This window comes from Sus scrofa, chromosome 13 (genome assembly GCF_000003025.6).
Source record: "Sus scrofa isolate TJ Tabasco breed Duroc chromosome 13, Sscrofa11.1, whole genome shotgun sequence".
Classification (NCBI taxonomy): Eukaryota; Metazoa; Chordata; class Mammalia; order Artiodactyla; family Suidae; genus Sus; species Sus scrofa.
Window position 1 is genome coordinate 206,961,266 of NC_010455.5, and position 18,882 is coordinate 206,980,147.

The following is an 18,882-nucleotide window of genomic DNA, read 5'->3' on the forward strand; positions in this document are numbered from 1 at the left end:
AAGTCGAATAGCTGTTTTGCTACAGTTACAGTGTCAGTGCTTTTAAAAAGTAAAAAAGCTCAAGTTTCAGGCGTAGAAGAGAGCAGAGGAGAAGGTGTGTCTCCTTGTCTTGTTGGGGGAGCAGTGGGCGTCTACACAGCCTTCGAAAGGGAAATTCCAGAACTACCATGGAAGCAGCAGCAGCAGCAGAGAAAGAGACAGTTCAGCTTTGACCCAGGAGAGGCCAAGAGTGGAGAGAGAAAACGTGATGAGTCTCCCAAAGTACGGAAAACTATAGACAGCCTGAAATAGAAAATCCTTACGTTCCGCGTAATGACAGTAACTGTGGTGGTTTTAACTTGGGGGTCGCGGGCTTCTTCGGTTAGGTGAACACTATAGACCCCAGCCGTGGATGCTTCAACGAGACCCAGCTGCTGGAGGCGGCGGGAAAGGTGTGGGCAGAGACACCTGGAGCACAGGCTGTGCTTAGACGGACAGCGGAATAGCGGGTGTCCTCTGCTGGCCACAGTGTAGACTGTATGTAGCTTGCGGGGTTCCTCTGTGGGCTCTTTGTTCCCGGCATCGGAGGAAGGGGGGCGGTGGCGTCCACTATTTCATTTATGCAGCGCAAACAAAAACCTCCTCTTCTCACCACAGTTCTCCTTTTGGGGTGGTACAGGTTGTCACAAGAGTGTTAGAGCAGTTGAAAGCTCTGACAACTGCCGGCCGCAGGCCTGACGTTTGGGAAACTCTTCTGTCGGAGTGACTTAGACTCCGCAACACCCCTTGTTCTCAGAAGCCGGGTTGTTGCCCATGGCCCTGGCTGGGTGGATGTTTCTGTGTGTCGTGGCCTCAGCTGAAAGGTTCAGGGGAGGGAGCTCTGCCACGTGCATGTCAGCGGGGTTAAAGCGAATCGTAGAAGCTTTTCAGACGGACCAGGGGTCGGTCGTTCAAGGTTAGCATCGTCTCCGTGCTTCTGAGCTCGTGGATAGGATTGCGTGGCTGTGTGCTTCTCCTTTTCTTTCTGCTGACCACTGCTTGTGCTTCTCGCTCACTTGTTAAACGTTGTTTTTCTAGGTCCTATGGCCGGGCTCCAAAGATGATTCACCTAGAATCCAACTTTGTTCAGTTCAAAGAGGAGCTGCTGCCCAAAGAAGGGAACAGAGCCCTGCTCACGTTCCCCTTCCTCCACATTTACTGGACGGAGTGCTGTGTAAGTATCCCTCGTCGGGCGAGGTGAGGCGGCACGGCCTGCACCGGGGTTAAGGCTTCACAGGGCGGGCTTTGCTCACACAGCTCTGCTTCCCGTTCCCTTGTTCACATAAAACCTGTGGATAGTCTTTACCCCCTTCCTCAGCCAAGCAGAGGGCTTTGCTGCCGCGTGCGCCTGCTCTGGCCCAGGCGGTGCCCGCGTGCCAGTCCCACGCACAGCCTTCCCTCCTGCGTTTCCACTTCTTGCGGGCCGTCTCACGGGGCAGTGGGCTCTGGGTCTTTGGGGTGCCTCTTCGCAGTTGTGTTTCCACAACACCCTGAGCTCCCCACCACGGCCCTTCCTCTGCTGCAGGATCGTTGTCTGTCTCTTGCTGGTTTGCAGGCTCCCTGAAGGCAGGGAACTGCCTCCTTCCTCCCTGTCGTACCTGGCACGGCAGGCAGGCACTCTGTGCCACCCGCCGAGGGAGGGGACGAGACTCTGTGGGCGCCTTGTGCTTGGCAGTTCTCTGTCCGTGAACCCATTCTTAACATGAACACGTAGACAGTTCTGTGGATCATTTCTTCCGGCCCCATCTGACTGAAATAAAACAAGCATTTGACAGTGTGCAGGATACATAAATCAGTACGTACCGTGGCATTCTAACCTGAACCTGAGGATGCGGTCGTTTTTGTCATTTTATTTATTTATTTTTTTTTTGTCTTCCTTTTTTTTTGCTATTTCTTGGGCCGCCCCTGCGGCATATGGAGGTTCCCAGGCTAGGGGTTGAATCGGAGCTGTAGCCACCGGCCTACGCCAGAGCCACAGCAACTTGGGATCCGAGCCGCGTCTGCAACCGACACCACAGCTCACGGCAATGCCGGATCGTTAACCCACTGAGCAAGGGCAGGGATCGAACCCGCAACCTCATGGTTCCTAGTCGGATTCGTTAACCACTGCGCCACTGCGCCACGACGGGAACTCCCGTTTTTGTCATTTTAATGAGCAGGGTGGGAAGCTCAGGCCTGGTCTCCCCTTGGCCCCAGCCCCTTTTGCCTTGCCCGGTGCAGTCCCGTGCGCCTGGCTTCCTCCGCCGGAGCAGGTGCGACCACACGTGTGAGCTGCTGTCCGCCAGGGGAGCTCCCTAGACCCTGGGCACCCAGGGTTTTATCGGCCCGTCGGTCACACGGGCAGCCCCTGCCCTGCGCCTCTCGGAACTAGACTTCTGGGGTGGAGCAGGTGTTAGCTCAGCCACATTGTGCAGCTCGTGCCCAGGGGGCCAGTCCTGTCCCCCAGGGATGGAGCCCCTCCCAACCCAGATTGGGCTGAGCCCCAGGGAAGATCCTTCCAGAACCGGTCGTCTTCGCCAAGAGTTGCCAGCACCGCTTCCCCAGCTGTCAGTCCGTGCTCTCCTCTAGGGAGCCGGGTGGCCTCTGAGCGATCAGAGTGGTAGTCATGATAGTTCTGCTTTATGAACCTTATTTTTCTTTGTGACCTCAGGAAGTTTTCGTGGATGTTTCCCGTGTGCTCGAGAACGTGTTTTCTCTGTTTTCGGATTGTCCTGTTGGGTGTGTGGCGTGAGAGCTGTCTTCCTGATTGTGTTGTTGAGGTCATTTCTATTTTGTTTCGTCCACTTGATCTGTTTTTAACTCTCAGAGGGTTGTTAAAGTCTTCTGTTATTAGGGTGTTTCTACTTCTCTTGCATCTTCTACAGTTTCTGTTTTGTGTAGGTAGTTGATGTGTTGTTTAGTGCACAGATACTAATTCCTGTTATAATTTTTATGGAGTGAGATATATCATTAAAAACATGGTTTCTGGAGTTCCCGTCGTGGCGCAGTGGTTAACGAACCCAACTAGGAACCATGAGGTTGCGGGTTCGATCCCTGCCCTTGCTTAGTGGGTTGAGGATCCGGCGTTGCCGTGAGCTGTGGTGTAGGTTGCAGACGCGGCTCGGATCCCGCGTTGCTGTGGCTCTGGCGTAGGCTGGTGGCTGCAGCTCCGATTCGACCCCTAGCCTGGGAACCTCCATATGCCGTGAGAGCAGCCCAAGAAAATGGCAAAAAGACCAAAAACAAACAAACAAACAGACATGGTTTCTGAGTAGTGTTTCATGTTGAGAAAGGGCTTGTCTATCTGAAGATAAATTGATTTTCTCCTAGTTTTCTTTTAATAATTTTATAACTTGTGGTTTACATCTGGGTCTGTATCGCTTCAGGTCGTTTTTGTGTATGGTAGGAACAGTGTGTGTTCAGGGCCTACTTTCTGGCCTAAGTGGGTAGCAGACTACCCTGATAGCATTTCATAATCGTCTCTCTTCTCCACGCTCAGTGAAAATGTCACCTTTGTTTAAACCAACATCCTGTAGTCACAGTATTTTGGACATGTCAGTTCTGTTGATCATTGCCTGTTCTGTGGCAAGACCAGACTTTTAATTCCATTTTTATAGTATGTGTGGATATCTGTTCTTCTCTTATTATTTTGGCCACTCCTGAGGCATGTGGAAGTTCCTGGGCCAGGGATCGAACCCACGCCACAGCAGTGACCAGAGCCGTGGCAGTGACGACACCAGATCCTTCACCTGCTGTGGCTGAAGGAACTCCTGATACCTGTTTTTGTAAAATGATTCTCTTGGCTGGTCTACACTTTCTCTTCCATATACATTTTAGAGTCAGATTGTTACATATACAAATTTTTTTTCCCAAAAATGTCTGTACCCAGCCTGTTCCATCCCACAGGCCCGTCTGCGTGGCAGTGACATTCCTCCGTTGAGAGCTGGGCCTGTTTCCTCCAGCTGAATCTGGTGGGCCTCTGACTGGTGGAAGGACCCTGCGACCTGGAGATGGTTGTGTCCCCTTGGGGGGGACAGACTTGTGAGCAGAGCCAGCATTCTGGCTACTGCGTGCCGTCGGGGTTTGCGCCAAAGCTGTGGGTGGCGGACCAGGACTGAGTAGAGCCGACAGAAGCCTGGAGGCCTTTGGGTGGAAATGGCCTTGAAAACACACATTCACTTGAGAAGAGTTTGTAATGATCACCGGTCTTCTCATCTGGGAACCTGGTGTGTTTCTCCACTCTTTACGGCTTTTTTTATGTGCTATAGTACCAGGGGATATTTTTCATAAAAGTCTTAACATTTTTATTGCTCGAGGTCGTGTTTGTGCACATGATGGTGATGGGTTTTTTTTCTCTTAAACTTAATGTTTCCTTTTTTTTTTTTTTTTTGCTTTTTAGGCTTGTGCCATATGGAGGTTCCCAGGCTAGGGAACTACAGCTGCTGGGCTACACCACAGCCAGCGCAGTGTGGGATCCGAGCCACATCCACAACCTAGGCCCAGCTCACAGCAGAGCGGGACCCCAGCCCAGTGACCGGGGCCGCATCCTCATGGATTCGTTTCCGCTGCGTTGCAGCAGAAACTCCAGACTTCATGTTTGCTAATGTGGGGCGGGGGAGGGGGGCTGCTCTGGTTTGTTTTAGCTTTTTGTTTTGTTTTAGTTTTGATTTTTGTCTCTTAAGAAAGTTTTCTGTTGACAGTGTTTAGGATTTTAGATTGGAAATTGCAACTCTTTGCTTCATCTCAGGAGTTGATTGCGGGTTGATAGCACACGGCGTCGCTCACACCTCCTCCGACAGTCACCCTGCCGCTTGTGACGTGGTGTGAGCGCCTGTGTCCCCCTGTGTGCTACGGTGGCGTTCACTGGTCTTCCGGGCACACTTGGCTAACTCCACGGCGCATCGTTGTTGTTTTTGCTTTAAGCGGTCCGTCATGTTTTAAAGCGAGTGAACGGGAAGCGAGGCGTGTGCCTCTTGTATCTGTGGCCTGGGCTCCACCGCCAGCGCCCCCTTGCTTCCTTGCAAGATCCGGATTTCACGCGGTATCGTGACTTCTTTCATCTTTTCTGTAGTGCAGGGCCATTGGCGAGGAGTTCTTAACGTATTTGAGAAAGTCTTTATTTTGCCTTTCTTTTTGGAAGGTACTCCCTTGATAGGGAAGTCTGCTTTGCAGGGTTTTTTCCTTTTAGCACCTAGAAGAGGTTGCTCTTCTGTCTTGTGGTTTTTTCTGTGGTTACTCATGAGAAATCTTTCATTTTTGTCTGTGTTACTTTGTGCAGAAAGTGTCTTTCCTTTGATGGTTTGAGATTTTTTCTTTAGCAATGATTTTAAACAGTTTGACTATGCTACGCCCCATGTGGTTTTCTTCATTCCTCGGGCGTGTTTTCCTTGTCTGTTTTTGAGATGGATCATTTTGACCAAGTTTGGAACATTTCCAGCCACTATTCCTTTGGATCCATTTTCTGCTCCTCTCTCTCCCCGCCGCCGGGGCCTCCAGTTACTCGTGGTGAGGCCCCGGGGCCCCCAGCTCAGGGGTCCGCTGCCGCTTCCTCGGCGTTGTCCTCCCTGCGCCTCACGCGCATCGTTGCCGGGGCTGCGCCCTCCCGTGAAGGGTGGCTTCCTCCGCAGCGTCTGGTCTGCGCTGAACCCCGCCGTGTCTCTTCAGTGCAGACTTGGCGGTGTCCTCTCTGGACGTTCCCTGTGGGCCTTTCCCCTCTTAGAATGTCTCCCTGTCTCTGCGTAGCGTCAGTGGCTCTCTGCCTTCCCGAACACGTGAAGTACGGGGACAGTAACGGTGTTAACGGCTTTGCCTGCACATTCTGCTGTCGGTACTATTACCGAGTCTGTCTCTGTGGATTGATTTTTCTATTTTTTAGGGTCATATGTTTTTACTTCTTTCCCTGCCTAGCACTTTTTTATTGGCTGCCAGGCATTACGAGTTGTATGTTTGGTGCTGTTACTTTATGTGATCCTGGAAGTTTTCTTGAGCTTTGTTCCATTAAGTGACTTTCAAAATTTGATCCGTTTAGATACCGCTGTTATGGTTTGGTGGGGCTGCAGCAGTGACCAGTCTAGGACTAATTACCCCTTACTTCCTGGGGTCTCGTCCTGCCTAGTGGCCTCTGCGTGGTTTTGGGTGGCTCCCACACGTGCGTGCCAACGGGCCTCCTGGGAAGCTGGCTGCCCTTGTCTCCCAGGACTCTCGGGCTCCCTTTGCCGGGCTCTGGAAGCTCTCCAGGCGGTCAGCTGGGCCATGCGGGGGCTCACCCCACTTGTTTTCCTCCGTGAGCAGCTCTGAGTGCACACACCTGCACGCATGGACACGCACAGTCCAGTGCCAGCCCAGCACCACGGCGTCGCTTCTGGCTCCTTCTTTCCGTGTCTGTAACACCTTCTCGGTGCGGAGAAGCCAGGCGACCGTCCTCCTCCGTGTGTCTGCTGTTTGGATTGGCGGTGCCTGTGACCTTTTCCTGCCACCGCCGTTCTGCTGCCCCACGGCCGGGCCATCCCCGCCCCATGTCACGTGACCCACCGCCCCAGGGAGGCCCGCTTTGCCCTGCCTGGCCTGGCGCATCCCGGCCGGCCCGCGGTCTCTACGGCTCTCACGCTCTGATGCCTTCCTCACCCTGCTGGGCTCGCGTCCCCGGGCTCGTCCTCTGCCCGCCCTCCCGCCGGTGGGCCCTCCTCTCTTCACTTGGGTTGGTTTCTTTCTTCTTTTTCCGATTTTTATTAAGGTGTAGTTGATTTACAGCGCGGCCCGCTTTGTGCCGTAGAGCACAGCGGCTCGGCCGTCCGTGTGTGCGTGTTCTTTTTCTCATGCTGCCTTCCATCACGTCCTGTCCCAGGAGACTGGAGAGTTCCCTGTGCTGGACAGCAGGACCTCCTTGCTCATCCGTCCTAGACGTAGTAGTTTGCTTCCGCTAACCCCAGACTCCCCGTCCGTCCCACGCCTCCCCGTCTCCCTTAGCAACCGCAAGTCTGTATTCTCTGTGGCTGAGAGTCTGTTTCTCTTTGCGGATGGTTCGTCTGTGTTGTATTTCAGATTCCACGTGTAAGTGACATCATGTGGTATTTGCCATTCTCCTCTGACTTACTTCACGTAGCGGGATCATCTTTAGGTCCATCCGTGGTTCTGGGGACGGCATCGTTTCAGTCTCTTTTATGGCTGAGTCGTAGTCCATTGTGTGTGTACCACACCTTCATCCACTCCTCTGTCAGCGGACGTTGAGGCTGTTTCCAGGCCTTAGCTATGGTGAATGGTGCTACGGTGAACACGGGTGCAGGTATCTTTTTGCGTTATGCTTCTTGTCCAGAAAGATGCCCAGGAGTGGGACTGCTGGCTCATGTGGTAGTTCTGTTTTTAGTTTTCTAAAGCACACTCGACGTTCTTGAGAGGCCCTTAATCTAATCTCAGCAGCTCAGCTTGGCTTCCTCCTCTGCAGACTCACCAAGTCTTTTTAGTAACATTTGCTGTTTGCTCACCATTGCAAGATGTCCCCCAGAACTTTGGGGGACTCTGTCCTGTCTGCTGCTCAGCAAGGCCTCTTCCTGAGAGTCCCTGCAACCTGCCAAGCAGTGTGTCCCTAGGAGGGGGGCTGGAGTCGGATTCCAGCCCCTAGAGCCAGCCCCCGTGAGGGCCCTGGAGCTTTTCGTGGCTCTTCACGCTCCTTGTCCAGGTGGGGCCTTGTGACTGTGCCTGCCCTTGACTGGAGAGCTGCTGGTCTGTGGCCGCCGCGCCCGGCCTTGTCATTCCGCTTTCCAGGTGCTTGCGTCGGGCTCTGAGTTCTGACGGCACACCAGCATGAGCTCCCGGCCCTGGGAACTGCCCTTCTGTGCTCTTGGATACTGGTTCACAGAAAATAGATTTTTGCAGGATGGTTTGCTCGTCGTTTTTAACCAGATCTTTTCAGATTGTGGTTGCTTCAAATTTAAACTGAGGACGTAGCAGCTTTTTCACTTATCATTTAAACCAAAGGAGGAGCTGGATACCGAATTTGAGATTTAACTCATTCACGGATCAATCACATGAGTGTCGTTTGAGAGAGACTGAAAAATCCAGAGAAACTATGGGTAGGATAATAAATCTTTCTATTAAAAGAGAGGAAAGTATATATTTAAATAGCAGCTATTACTTATAGTTTCCAGAAGGTTTAAGTCTCGGGAGTGAACTGTGTTAGCATCTTGGTTTCAGATTTTAACTGAATCTGCTGGTGGATTTGCGGTGCCCAAGGGCAGGTCCAAACAGTGGCAGAGCAAGGGAGCCTTCTCCTTGCCTGTTCTCTCTGGAGGAGGCTGAGGCTGGATCGCGGCTTGCGTGGTCGTCGCGCTCCCTGGCAGGCTGATGTTTGGGACTCTGAGTCAGAAGCTGCTTTGATGTTGGGGACCAGGACGGCTCCTTTGCTGATCCGCGAACGACGGTAACTTCCTAAAAGCCCCAGATTATCCTCTTTGCTCGGGCTGGCCTCTGCAGTCGCCGAGTCCCTGCCATGGCCCGTGAGCAGCACTGAGGTTGCAGTGGTCCCAGGGGCTCCCTGAGAGCTGAGGGGCTCTGGAAGAAGCCACCGAAAGGCCTGGGTTTTCTGCAAGAGGCCTGGGCCCTGGAACGGTAGCCAGCCTGCAGCGGGAGAAGCCTCTTGCCTCCCCCACCCAGGCGGAGCCCGTGGCCAGAGGGGACCCTGCAGGGCTTGGGCCCAGGGCCTCTGGCCCTACAGACCCGGCTTTCCTAGCAGACTGTCCCAGCCTCTCCCTCTGCGCCGCCGGAAGATCTCCCCTCTGCCTCCCTGGCCTCGGGGACCGCGCACACCGGGGCCTGGGCTGAGCCGCCCAGAGCGCCCCCATCCCGAGGCAGTAAAGCATGCTGTCTTCTCTGCTGTTGGACCCAGTTTGCCGTGGAAACCGAAGGGCGTTGGTTACCCTGCCTTCATGGTGACTTATTTGTCTTTAGGACACCGAAGTGTATAAGGCTACAGTGAAAGACGACCTCACCAAGTGGCAGAACGTGCTGAAAGCCCATAGCTCTGTGGACTGGTTAATAGTGGTGGTTGAAAACGATGCCAAGAAAAAAAACAAAACCAACATCCTTCCCCGAACGTCGATTGTGGACAAAATAAGAAATGATTTTTGCAATAAACAGAGCGACAGGTAAGTATATCTTTACCTTTACGTCCTGGGGCTGCTGTGGGTGATCTAGTTTGCTGACTTCCAGGTAGTGACAGCATCTGCTCTGTGAGCGCCTGTCCTGTGCCTGCCCTCGACCTTGAGCCTGGGATGGGTGCCGAAGGGAAGGCAGCTCCCTCTCCTCGTGGCGTTCCTGGGCTGGCTGAACTGTGACCCGCAGCGGGCTGCCTGGACGCGAGGCTCCGAGGCCCAGTGACCGTGGGAGAGACCACAGCGGGTCCCCTTTGAGGGCCAGTGGCAGGCGTCTGCACAGGAGGGGCCCTTCGAAGGCTGCAGCTCTGTGTACAGCAGGGCGGCTCAGCTGTGTCTGGGCTCTGGGCCCCTGTGTCTGGTTTGTTCACCTTCACACCTGAAGCGCAGGTTATGCAGTGCTGACCTGCCCCCTTCAGACTCTTTGAAAGGGACACGGAGACTCTGGGGCTCCTTCAGCGCGTGGACTCGCTTTCCCCTCTTGCTCGCCCCCATGGGGAGCTCCTTTCCCTTCTCTGAGCTGGGCAGCCAAAGTGGGTCTTAAGGCCTCTCCAGTGTGAGCCTGTGTCTTGCAGTTTAGCCCTTGAGCTCACCCAGGTCCTGGGGTGCCGTGGGGAGCCTGGTCCCCGCTCGGTGACAGCGTGGTCGGTGTCAGAGACGGGCGTTGCCTCACCCCCAGGTCATCACACGCGTGTGCTTCACGGGGGCAGGTGCTGAGATGGAAGGTTCCGGAGTGCCGCAGGAGCCGGAGCGGGGGGCCGAGAAGTACACAGTGCATCCGGAGTTCAGGGAAGAAACCTGGGCGGCAGGCGGCGGCGGGAGGACCCCCTCCGCCGCCGTGTGGCCGGTTCACTCCATGGCCGCATCCGTGTCAGGGCCCCCCAGCACCCTGACAGTTCCTCAGGCCGAGGAGCCATACGCGGGCTTGCTGTGTGGGTTCCACGCAGTCCTGGGGCCACGGTGAAGCTCAGACGGGCTTTACCGGAAGTTGCAATTGAGCGGTAGACGGCTGCGGTGAGCCCATCGTGTGGCGATGTCACGCGGTGTGGACCTGAAGGTCGTCCTGCGGCCTGTTGCGGGTGCGCTGGTTATGGCCACGGTCCGGGCGCGCTGCCAGGTGCTGTTGCCGAGCGTCCGCTCCCTCTCCGCGGTTCAGCGGTGCTGAGGCTCTTGCTCTCCCTGTGTTGTTTCGGCCTAGAGGCAGAAGAGAGGCCCTGCCCTCCGGGCCTGGTGGGCCAGCCGCACACGGAAGCAGGCGGCGGCTCGCAGGCAAACCTGACGGCCTTTGACGCTTTTTAATATAGCAAGAGAAGTCGTATTTGTTGGGATGCATCAGGCTAAACTCATGGAGGGTTCACATTGTGTCAGAAAAATTTGAAGTGCCTCTTGACTGCTTTCTGCTGGTCCCGCTTGCTTGTATTCATCGGTCTCTTCAGGGCCGCCCCCGCAGCATGTAGAAGTTCCCAGGCTCAGGGTCGAATCCGAGCTGCAGCTGCTGGCCTACACCAGAGCCACAGCAACACCAGATGCAAGTCGAGTCTGCTGCCTGCACCACAGCTCACGGCAATGCCAGATCCTTAACCCACTGAGCAAGGCCGGGGATCAGACTTGTGTCCTCATGGATACTGGTCAGGTTCCTTACCGCTGAGCCACGGCAGGAACTCCCGGTCCCATTTAAAACTAACTTGTTTTAACTGAAGAATAAAAAAATAAATAAGTAAAATAAAATAAAACCAACTTGCTTTAATGACTATTCTTTTGTGTAAAATTTAACTCAAATTTTTAACATTTCATCTTCAAGATTTAAAGGTGCCTTATAACGTTTTGATTTTCACGAATTTGCAGAGACGCCTTTGACAGATCTATACTCTTTTTTTTTTTTTGTCTTTTTAGGGCCACTCTCGCTGCACATGGAAGTTCCCAGGCTAGGGGTCTAATCAGAGTTGCAACTGTTGGCCTGTGCCACAGCCACAGCAACTCGGGATCTGAGCCACGTCTGCGACCTACACCACAGCTCACGGCAACACCGGATCCTTAACCCACTGAGCGAGGTTGGGGTTCGAACCCGAATCCTCATGGATGCTCGTCGGGTTTGTTACCACTGAGCCGCGACGGGATCTCCTCTACTCTTAACTTACAGATTTCATTTAATGCACAATTTTTTCTTTGGCCAGTGAGCGTATTTCTACACCATTGCTGTTAGTGCGTGGTACTCCGTGGTGTTAATGCAGTATGGGTTGTTTGTGCCGTCCTCTGCCAGACTTAGAAGGTTTTGCTTACTCATTGTAAACATGCGAAACCTCTTTCTAGCACAAATGCTTGTATGCCCGGAATCACTTCCTTAGGGTGAGTCCCTAAAGGGAAAAACCCCTGGGCCAAGGGTTTTGTGTATCTGCAGGCCCTCAGCAAGTGTTGCTGAAACCCAGGGTCGCCTCTCGCCTGTGCCGGGTGCCCAGTGCCTGGTGAGGACCCCAGCCTGGTCCCTCGCCGCGCAGCCATGCGCCCAGAGGGCACTGCTCCACTGCAGCTCAGCCCCGCCAGCCCGACTCTCGAGCTGTTCTGAGTTAACCGTCCAAGCTTGATGTGAATTTCTGAAACACGGTTGGTTTGGTTCCTTAGTTAACAGGAGACGATCTAGCACAGTAAAGGTTGAAGGGCACGGCCAGGCACGGAGAGAGGAAGGAGTGTCCTGTCGACTCCATAAGCGCCAGGTCCCTGAGGAGAAGCATTGCTGGTGGTTGGCGCGCGGGTCGGTGTCTAGGTCAGGGCGGAAGCCCGGGCCCGCGTGGGTCAGGGTGGGCGCTTACAGGCCTTGACCCGGGCCGGCAGAGCCGCCGCCCGTGCGGTGAGGCGGCGCAGGTTAGGGCTGAGCTGGCTGGGCCCTGTCCTCGTTCGGGGGAGGTGGCCCTGTCTGGCGGGTAGAGTGCCTGGACTTGCTTCTCGGTTCTGGTCCCCTCTGGTGCGTTTTCCAGACTCCAGGCCGTGTCACCCTGTCGGCCCGCGGGTCACCGCTCTAGACCCGTCCTTCCTCCAGGAGGCGGGCCGGGCGCCGAGAGGGTGCAGCGAAGAGTCTGTGCCTTTGGCTCCTTGCTGGTGGTTCCGGGGAAGTATTCACGGAAGAGAAGCGTTGAAAGTGCTAGCACAGTGTTTAAACATTGCTTCTGAGGTGAGGTTTACGCATCTGGCGACAGCGTTCTGGAGAGGGTTGCCTGCGGGATGCCTCGGTGGTCTTTTCCGATGCGCTGGAAACACTTGGGGTCTCCTGCCTTCAGTGTTTTCACACCGGGGGTCCAGACCCTTCGGTAGGGAGGCTGTATCAGGCCCGCAAGCCAGGCCCTGTTCGTCTCAGCCTCCTTGAGTGTCGTGGGCTCCCCCTGCTCCTCAGGGGCCCACGGCCGGGTGAGATCCGCAGACCAGCAGAGAGAAGGCCTCGCAGGGCGCCCTGACTGCTGCGCGGGTGGCCTTGGGGAGAGGCTCGCCAAGAGGAAGGTGCTAGATGGAGCGAGGGGAGGGCGGCTCGCGGGTGGCGCCCTGGGTTAAGGATCCGGGGCTGTTACTGCGGGGGCGCGGGTCCCCCGCCCCCGAACCGCCGCCTGCTGTGGGCGTGGCCAAAAGGGGGCGGGGCGGGGAGAGCGTGAGCGTTTGCTGGGCTTGCCTTGGGGTGGCAGGGGGCACAGCCGCGCTGCTGGGCTGGTCCGTCTAAGCCCAGCCTGGCAGTTAGGGGCACCTCCCTGAGGGCGCCCCGGGGGGCGGGGGCCGGGCCTGGGGGGCGGAGGGAGACGCCCGCTGCCCCCTCCCCGTCCCTTCCACAGCGGCTCTCTGAGGAGTCGCACGAGCTGCTCCGGGGGCCCGGGACCAGGTCTCCGTGGGGCCTTTCCCCCGTGATTTCTCCCCCGCGCCGCAGGGAAGGCCGGCGGCGCGCAGCCCGGGGAGCGGGCGCGGCTGGCAGGGACGCCGTGCCCGGAGGGTTTTCCAAATGCGGAGGAGTTCGCGTGTCCCCGCAGGTGTGTCGTGCTCTCCGACCCCTTGAAGGACTCCTCCCGAGCTCAGGAATCCTGGAGCGCCTTCCTGACCAAACTCAGGACCTTGCTGCTTATGTCTTTTACCAAAAACCTCGGCAAGTTTGAGGACGACATGAGAACCTTGCGGGAGAAGAGGACGGAGCCCGGCTGGAGCTTCTGCGACTACTTCATGGTGCAGGTGCGCGGCTGCTTCTGGAGGGCACCTTTTCTCCCTCCTCCTTCGCCCGCCTCCGGGAGCAAGGCAGCTGGGATGCGCTGCAGCCCATGTGGCCGTGGCGAACGGAAGGCCGCCGTGGCTCACGGGGGTGGGGGGAGCTCCCTTCTCCCGCGGGTCAGGCAGCGGGTCAGGCCGGGAGGGACTCCTGAGTCATTAGACCGGCAGCTGCCTGCTCCCTCAGGGCTTGGCCTCTGGCCTTCGCCACTGATTCCAGTTTCGCGAGTGTCTCGGGCCTCCTGGGGTGTCTTTCGTGGGCGAGGCTTGGGCAGGGAGCCCCGGCAGTGGTGGCGATGCTGACTGCGAAGGTGCCAGCTCCCTGCCTGGCACCGCGATGAACCTGCGACTCCCAGGAGTGTTTCCTTTTATAGACTTAGGTGCCAGGAAAAGACTGTCTTAAGCTGAGCGGTTTCTTCACTATGGGTTATAAAAACGTTTAGGTTTTTCAAAACTGCAGTCTGTAGTCAGCTCTCTGGCTCGCTCTGTTTTGAATATGGCCACACCTGCGACACATGGAAGCTCCCGGCAGTCAGGTTCTGAACCCGCTTTGCCACAGGGGGAACTCCACTCTCCTCTTTTTGAAAAGAAAAGTCTTCAGGGAAGAAAGGGGTGTGAAGAGGCATAGGTGGGGGCAGCCCCTCCCAACCGCAGAGGGGGGTAAGGGTGTTGCTCTTAGGCGCCTTCTTGTTCACCATATTTTGAGTGAAAAAGCAGAACTTTCATATTTAACTGTCACTTGTGTATGAATTACAAGAAGAAATAATGCACTTTGAATAAATAAAAGACCAGTCCCCATTAGAAATTTTGAAGTTTACCTCTCACTCTGATGCTTCTGGTATTCGGCTGATGTGGGCCGGACGAGGGAACTGGCATGCGTCCTTCGTAGTTCCCTGTGTGGTCGCCCTCCGGCAGATCTTTCAGGGCGCCCTGTCTCTGCCCTTCACGCTTATCGAACTGATTTTCTAAGAGTAGCAGACGAGGAAAGAGGGGATCTGAGTGGTGCTGGATTGGCATCGGAGCCGACTGGCCGGCTGGCTGATGGAGAGAGAGACTGAGAAGTACAGACGTGTGTGTAGGTGCGGGTTAATGCCTGCGCGTACGGTTCCTGCTCTCGCCTCTCACGGGGCCTCGAAAAAATGGCCCCTCGGTAGCAGTGAGCACACTCAGTGCCAAGCCCTTGGTTTGGAAACCGCATTCTCTGGTGAGAGGGGCCAGGGCTCCTCGTGCAAGTGGTAGATTCCAGGGCTGGTGCAGGGAAGATGCCGTGTCTTGTAGACTGGAAAGGAAGAAGGGCACCAGAAAAGCTGGAGCTACGCCCCACCTAAAGGAGCCTCCTGGCGGCCAAAGCGGCAGCAGTTTGTGCAACAAAATAGTGACAGAATTGGGGTTTAACCTGTGGGACGCAGGGGCTGTCCGAGAGTCGCTGAGCTCTAAGTCAGCAGTGGGCTAAGAAAGTGAGTGGAGGAGGCGAGGCCGCTCTCCCTGCGGAAGTCCAGTTAAGGGGGGGGGGGGCGAGGGGAGCACCAGCCGGGAAAGGCTGGCCAGTCGGGTCCCAGGTCACGGAGGGTCCCAGGAATCACGGTGGCCTTTTCCTGCTTCTTTCCGGTCTCCTGTCTGTGTGTATCCTGTTGACACGTGTGGTGATTAAATTGATTTTTACGTAGCATAGCGTAAGCACTCTTCACATGCTGCACATTTTTCTCTGCTGTAATCTTTCAGAGCTCCATGTTTCAGAATGCTCATTTATGTTTTTGCTCTTTTTGGGTAAATAGGAGGAACTTGCCTTTGTTTTTGAGATGCTGCAACAGTTTGAAGACGCCCTGGTGCAGTATGATGAACTGGACGCCCTGTTTTCTCAGTATGTCGTCAACTTCGGTGCCGGGGGTGAGTAGCGGTGTTTCAGAAGCAAGTTCCTTTCTCCACGTAGCTTTCCCCGCTTTTAATCGTCTGGAAGCTGCCGTTTCCTTACCTGGCGACTAGATGACCGTCTGTCGTTGGATCATGTGGATACGCCCCCATGATTCCTAGAGGAGGCGGGAGGAGAATGAGGAGTTACTTCTGCTTTTGGAGACGCTTGAGTAATGACGGTGTTTCAGAAGCTGTCTTTGCAGATGCAAAGTGTGGTTTCTACGACTCTCAGCTGGCTGATGCTGTTTCTGCCTCTGGGCCTCCTTGTTAGCATCGGAGTGGGCATCTTCTGCTTCTGTTGAGAGGCCGTCTTTGTGGTGCTATCTGAGGGTTCATTGCAGTGGGTCTCGTGGCACCATTGCCAAGGGTGGTCACCTTGCTTTCGAGCTTTTAAATGATGTCTTGACATCGTCTGAAAATACAAAATCAGCACAGTGACCCATGTACAGAGAAAACCTTAGAATTGTGCTGGTTTTGGCTCGATATTTATTTTGATAGAGATGGCATCCCATGCTGACGTTTGTCTGGAGCTTGTGGTTCTAACAGACCATCGCAGGCCTCTCTTCAAGGTAGCGGACCAGGGTCGGAGCTCTTTCTGATCGTAGCTGCATAGAGTGTGGGTTGTTAGACTCCCTTCAGCCACCCCGGTGTTGGACATTTGGGTTGTTTCCGTCCTTGCTACCACAAGCCTGAGAACCCTTGACACAGTGTCTGAGGAAAGGCACCGCTTCAGGGACCCACCGTAGTGTCTGCTGGCGGGCCTGTCAGGAGGCGGGGGCGGGGATGGTCTCGGGCCCTGGGCACTGCCCTCGTCAGCGAGCTGCCACTGATTCCCCTCCAAAACACTTTCTGTGCGGTTCATATTTGGACCTCTTACTTTGCTGAGACACAGATATAAACGTGTAACCTAAGCAAAGGATTTACTAATTGGATTTTCAAAATTTGGAAGAGGAAAATTGCATTTTTTATATTTTGCATGTCCATCTCATACATCACTCTCAATAGCTTACGTATTTCTTCCATTGTATTTTTCATAACTTCTTTGTTCTCTCAGTTTTAAAATAAATCTGGGCCAGTTTAAAATCCACAGTAAGCCTGGGCCAACTTTCGCAGCTGAATGATGAGATTGTTCCCTTTTGTTCATTCATACAGCAGACACTTCCTGAAAGGGACGCCCCCCGCCCCCCACCCCATGCTAGGTGCTGTTCTAAATACGGTGGGAGCAAAACAGTTCCTTCGTTTATGGGGTTTACATGCAGGGGAGACAGGCTCAGAAGAGGAACACACATCTGTCCCGTCAGGTGCAGCAGCAGGCCTAGGAGGTGCTGGCCGCAGAGGAGGACAGGTGCAGGGCGAGGGGGACGGCCGAGCTGTGCCGTGGGGTCGGTGGTGGGATGGGCTGGGAGGCCCTCCCCGGAGGTGGCTTGGCACAGAGCCTGCGCGAGGCGCGGGATGAGCCAGGCGCTCAGGGGGCACCGACACGGTGCCGAGAGCAAGGGCAGCTCAGGCTGGGTCCGCCGTGGCGGGCACGCGGGTGTTTAGCGGCGTCATTGTGCCAGGAGCGCAGGAGGAGACGGTGACCTTGCCCGCCTTTTGGAGGAGCCAAGTAGATTAAAGTCTTTTTCCTTAAGGATTGAGTGACGGGTTACTGTAGACGCTTCTGTTTCCTTTAAGATCACATTTGGTCTTAGGGCCATAAGTGAACATTGTGGGAACTCGTTGGCAGTTAAAGAATGCTCTCCCTTGGCCTCCTGCTGCTGCATCTTCCACGTGCCCGCGGGCCCTCCTCTCGGAGCCACTCGGGTAGTTGGCGCGGTTGAGGGGGAGACAGGCTTGAGGCCTGAGTACGTCAGGAACCGTGTGGAGGTGGAGGGAGATGAGAAAGAGCAGCGTGGTCCCGTGGCCAGGCCACTCCCGGCACACGCGGGGTGAGCCGCCGCCTCTTCCTCCTCCTCCTCCTCCTCCTCCTCGGGGCTGGCCAACCCCAGAGCCTGGGGTCCCTGAGCCCCAGTCCCGCAGACCCTGCTTGCGCCCCGACCTGTTCGTGGCCTTCTGGGCCCGGTTCAGTGTTGTGCCTTGTGGCCTTCGTCCTGTCCCCGTGCTCATACCCAGGTGCCAGGTACCGAGGGGGTGTGCTGGCGGCAGCTGCCCCGTCCCTGCTTCGCTGGACCGGGTCCCCGCAGACTGGAGGGGCGGCCGGCGCTGAGGGCTCCCCAGCCGTCAGGCCGCCCGTCGGTCCCCGGGGCTCGCGGTGCTGCTCAGGGAGGCGAAGGGATCTGCAGCCAGCGCCTTTCACGATGTGTGTTTGTTTAGATGGTGCCAACTGGCTGACTTTTTTCTGCCAGCCGGTGAAGAGCTGGAATGGATTGATCCTCCGAAAGCCCATAGATATGGAGAAGCGCGAATTGATTCAGAGGCAAGAAGCCACCCTGTTAGATCTGCGCAGTTACCTGTTCTCTCGCCAGTGCACCCTGCTCCTCTTCCTGCAGAGGCCGTGGGAGGTGGCTCAGCGCGCCCTAGAGCTGCTGCACAGCTGTGTGCAGGAGCTGAAGCTCCTGGAAGTGAGTCGCCCCCTCCCCCGTTTCCCCGCGCTCGCTCGACGGTGGACGCAGAAACCTCTGACCCTCCCAGCCCCGGCCCTGAACTGCGTGTGCTGAGGCCCCGGGCCCCTTCTCTGAGTGTCCTTCATTGCCATTCTGTTACTCGCCTCCTTCCGCTCGACACGGGTGGATGAATTGCTCAGAAATACCGCTTCTGCCCTCAACCTGGTAGAGGTCATGTTGGCCCCAACGAGCCTCTTGGACTAGTTTCTGAAAAGAATTTTCAAGGTCACTTTGGCTCATGGCGTGGGAGCTGGTCTTTGCTGGCGGAGTGCTCGCGCGAGGGACCCGCAGAATTAGGTTTGTGGGTAGACGTTCATTTTGCTTCAGAACTGTCTTTTCAGATCAATGGTTTTGTGCACGAACAGGCCGGTAACAATGTGAGTGACACGGCAGCTGTGCCACGGTAATTAGTAGCACGAAGTTTACTGGAGGTACGTCACGAGTGCGTGTGTGCGTGGGTGTACGAGAGAAAGCAGGTAGTGAGGCTTTACCGTGTCCGCCTGTGCCCCCGGGCTGCTGACCGTCCACTGCACCGAGAGGCAGAAGCTTTTTGGTGAGGTCAGGGGATTTTGATGACTGTCCATTCGGGGGAGGGGGCTCGCCTTTTGTGTTTCAGTGACCTCTTTACCTAGACAAATGTGCTATGCGCACACAGAAGATCACCTGTGATTTCAGAGGGTTCACAGCACGCACCCCACCCCCGGTTAAGCGCTAAGCTGACTCCATTTCGTAAGTGAGGAGAGTGGGTGGCCGCGGTTATCCATGACTTACCCAGTAACACAGCTAGTCACAGAGCCCGGTCACCCGGGGCAGGCTAGTGCCCTCTCTGTCTTGCGCCACACCCGGAAAAGGGCTCCCAGGGCACAGCCGGAGAAGGCCCCGTGACCCCTGGCAGGCATAGTCTTCATATAGAGTAGCTTCTGGTTTGTGTCCCTGTCAAACTAAAGGACAGGCCCAGCACGTTGTTAGCAATGACCTTAACAGATTTAACG

General features: G+C 55.6%; 1 protein-coding gene across 1 annotated transcript in view; it reads left to right on the plus strand.

Annotated features, from left to right (window-relative positions):
• Positions 1–18,882, plus strand: part of TRAPPC10 (trafficking protein particle complex 10) — a 76,802-nt gene that overhangs the window by 24,955 nt on the left and 32,965 nt on the right. Inside the window, exons 3-7 of the mRNA XM_021071078.1 lie at positions 1,057–1,192; positions 8,941–9,137; positions 13,148–13,343; positions 15,152–15,263; positions 17,601–17,848. Coding sequence (XP_020926737.1) covers positions 1,057–1,192; positions 8,941–9,137; positions 13,148–13,343; positions 15,152–15,263; positions 17,601–17,848 — 889 coding nt within the window. The remainder of the gene's footprint in view (positions 1–1,056; positions 1,193–8,940; positions 9,138–13,147; positions 13,344–15,151; positions 15,264–17,600; positions 17,849–18,882) is intronic.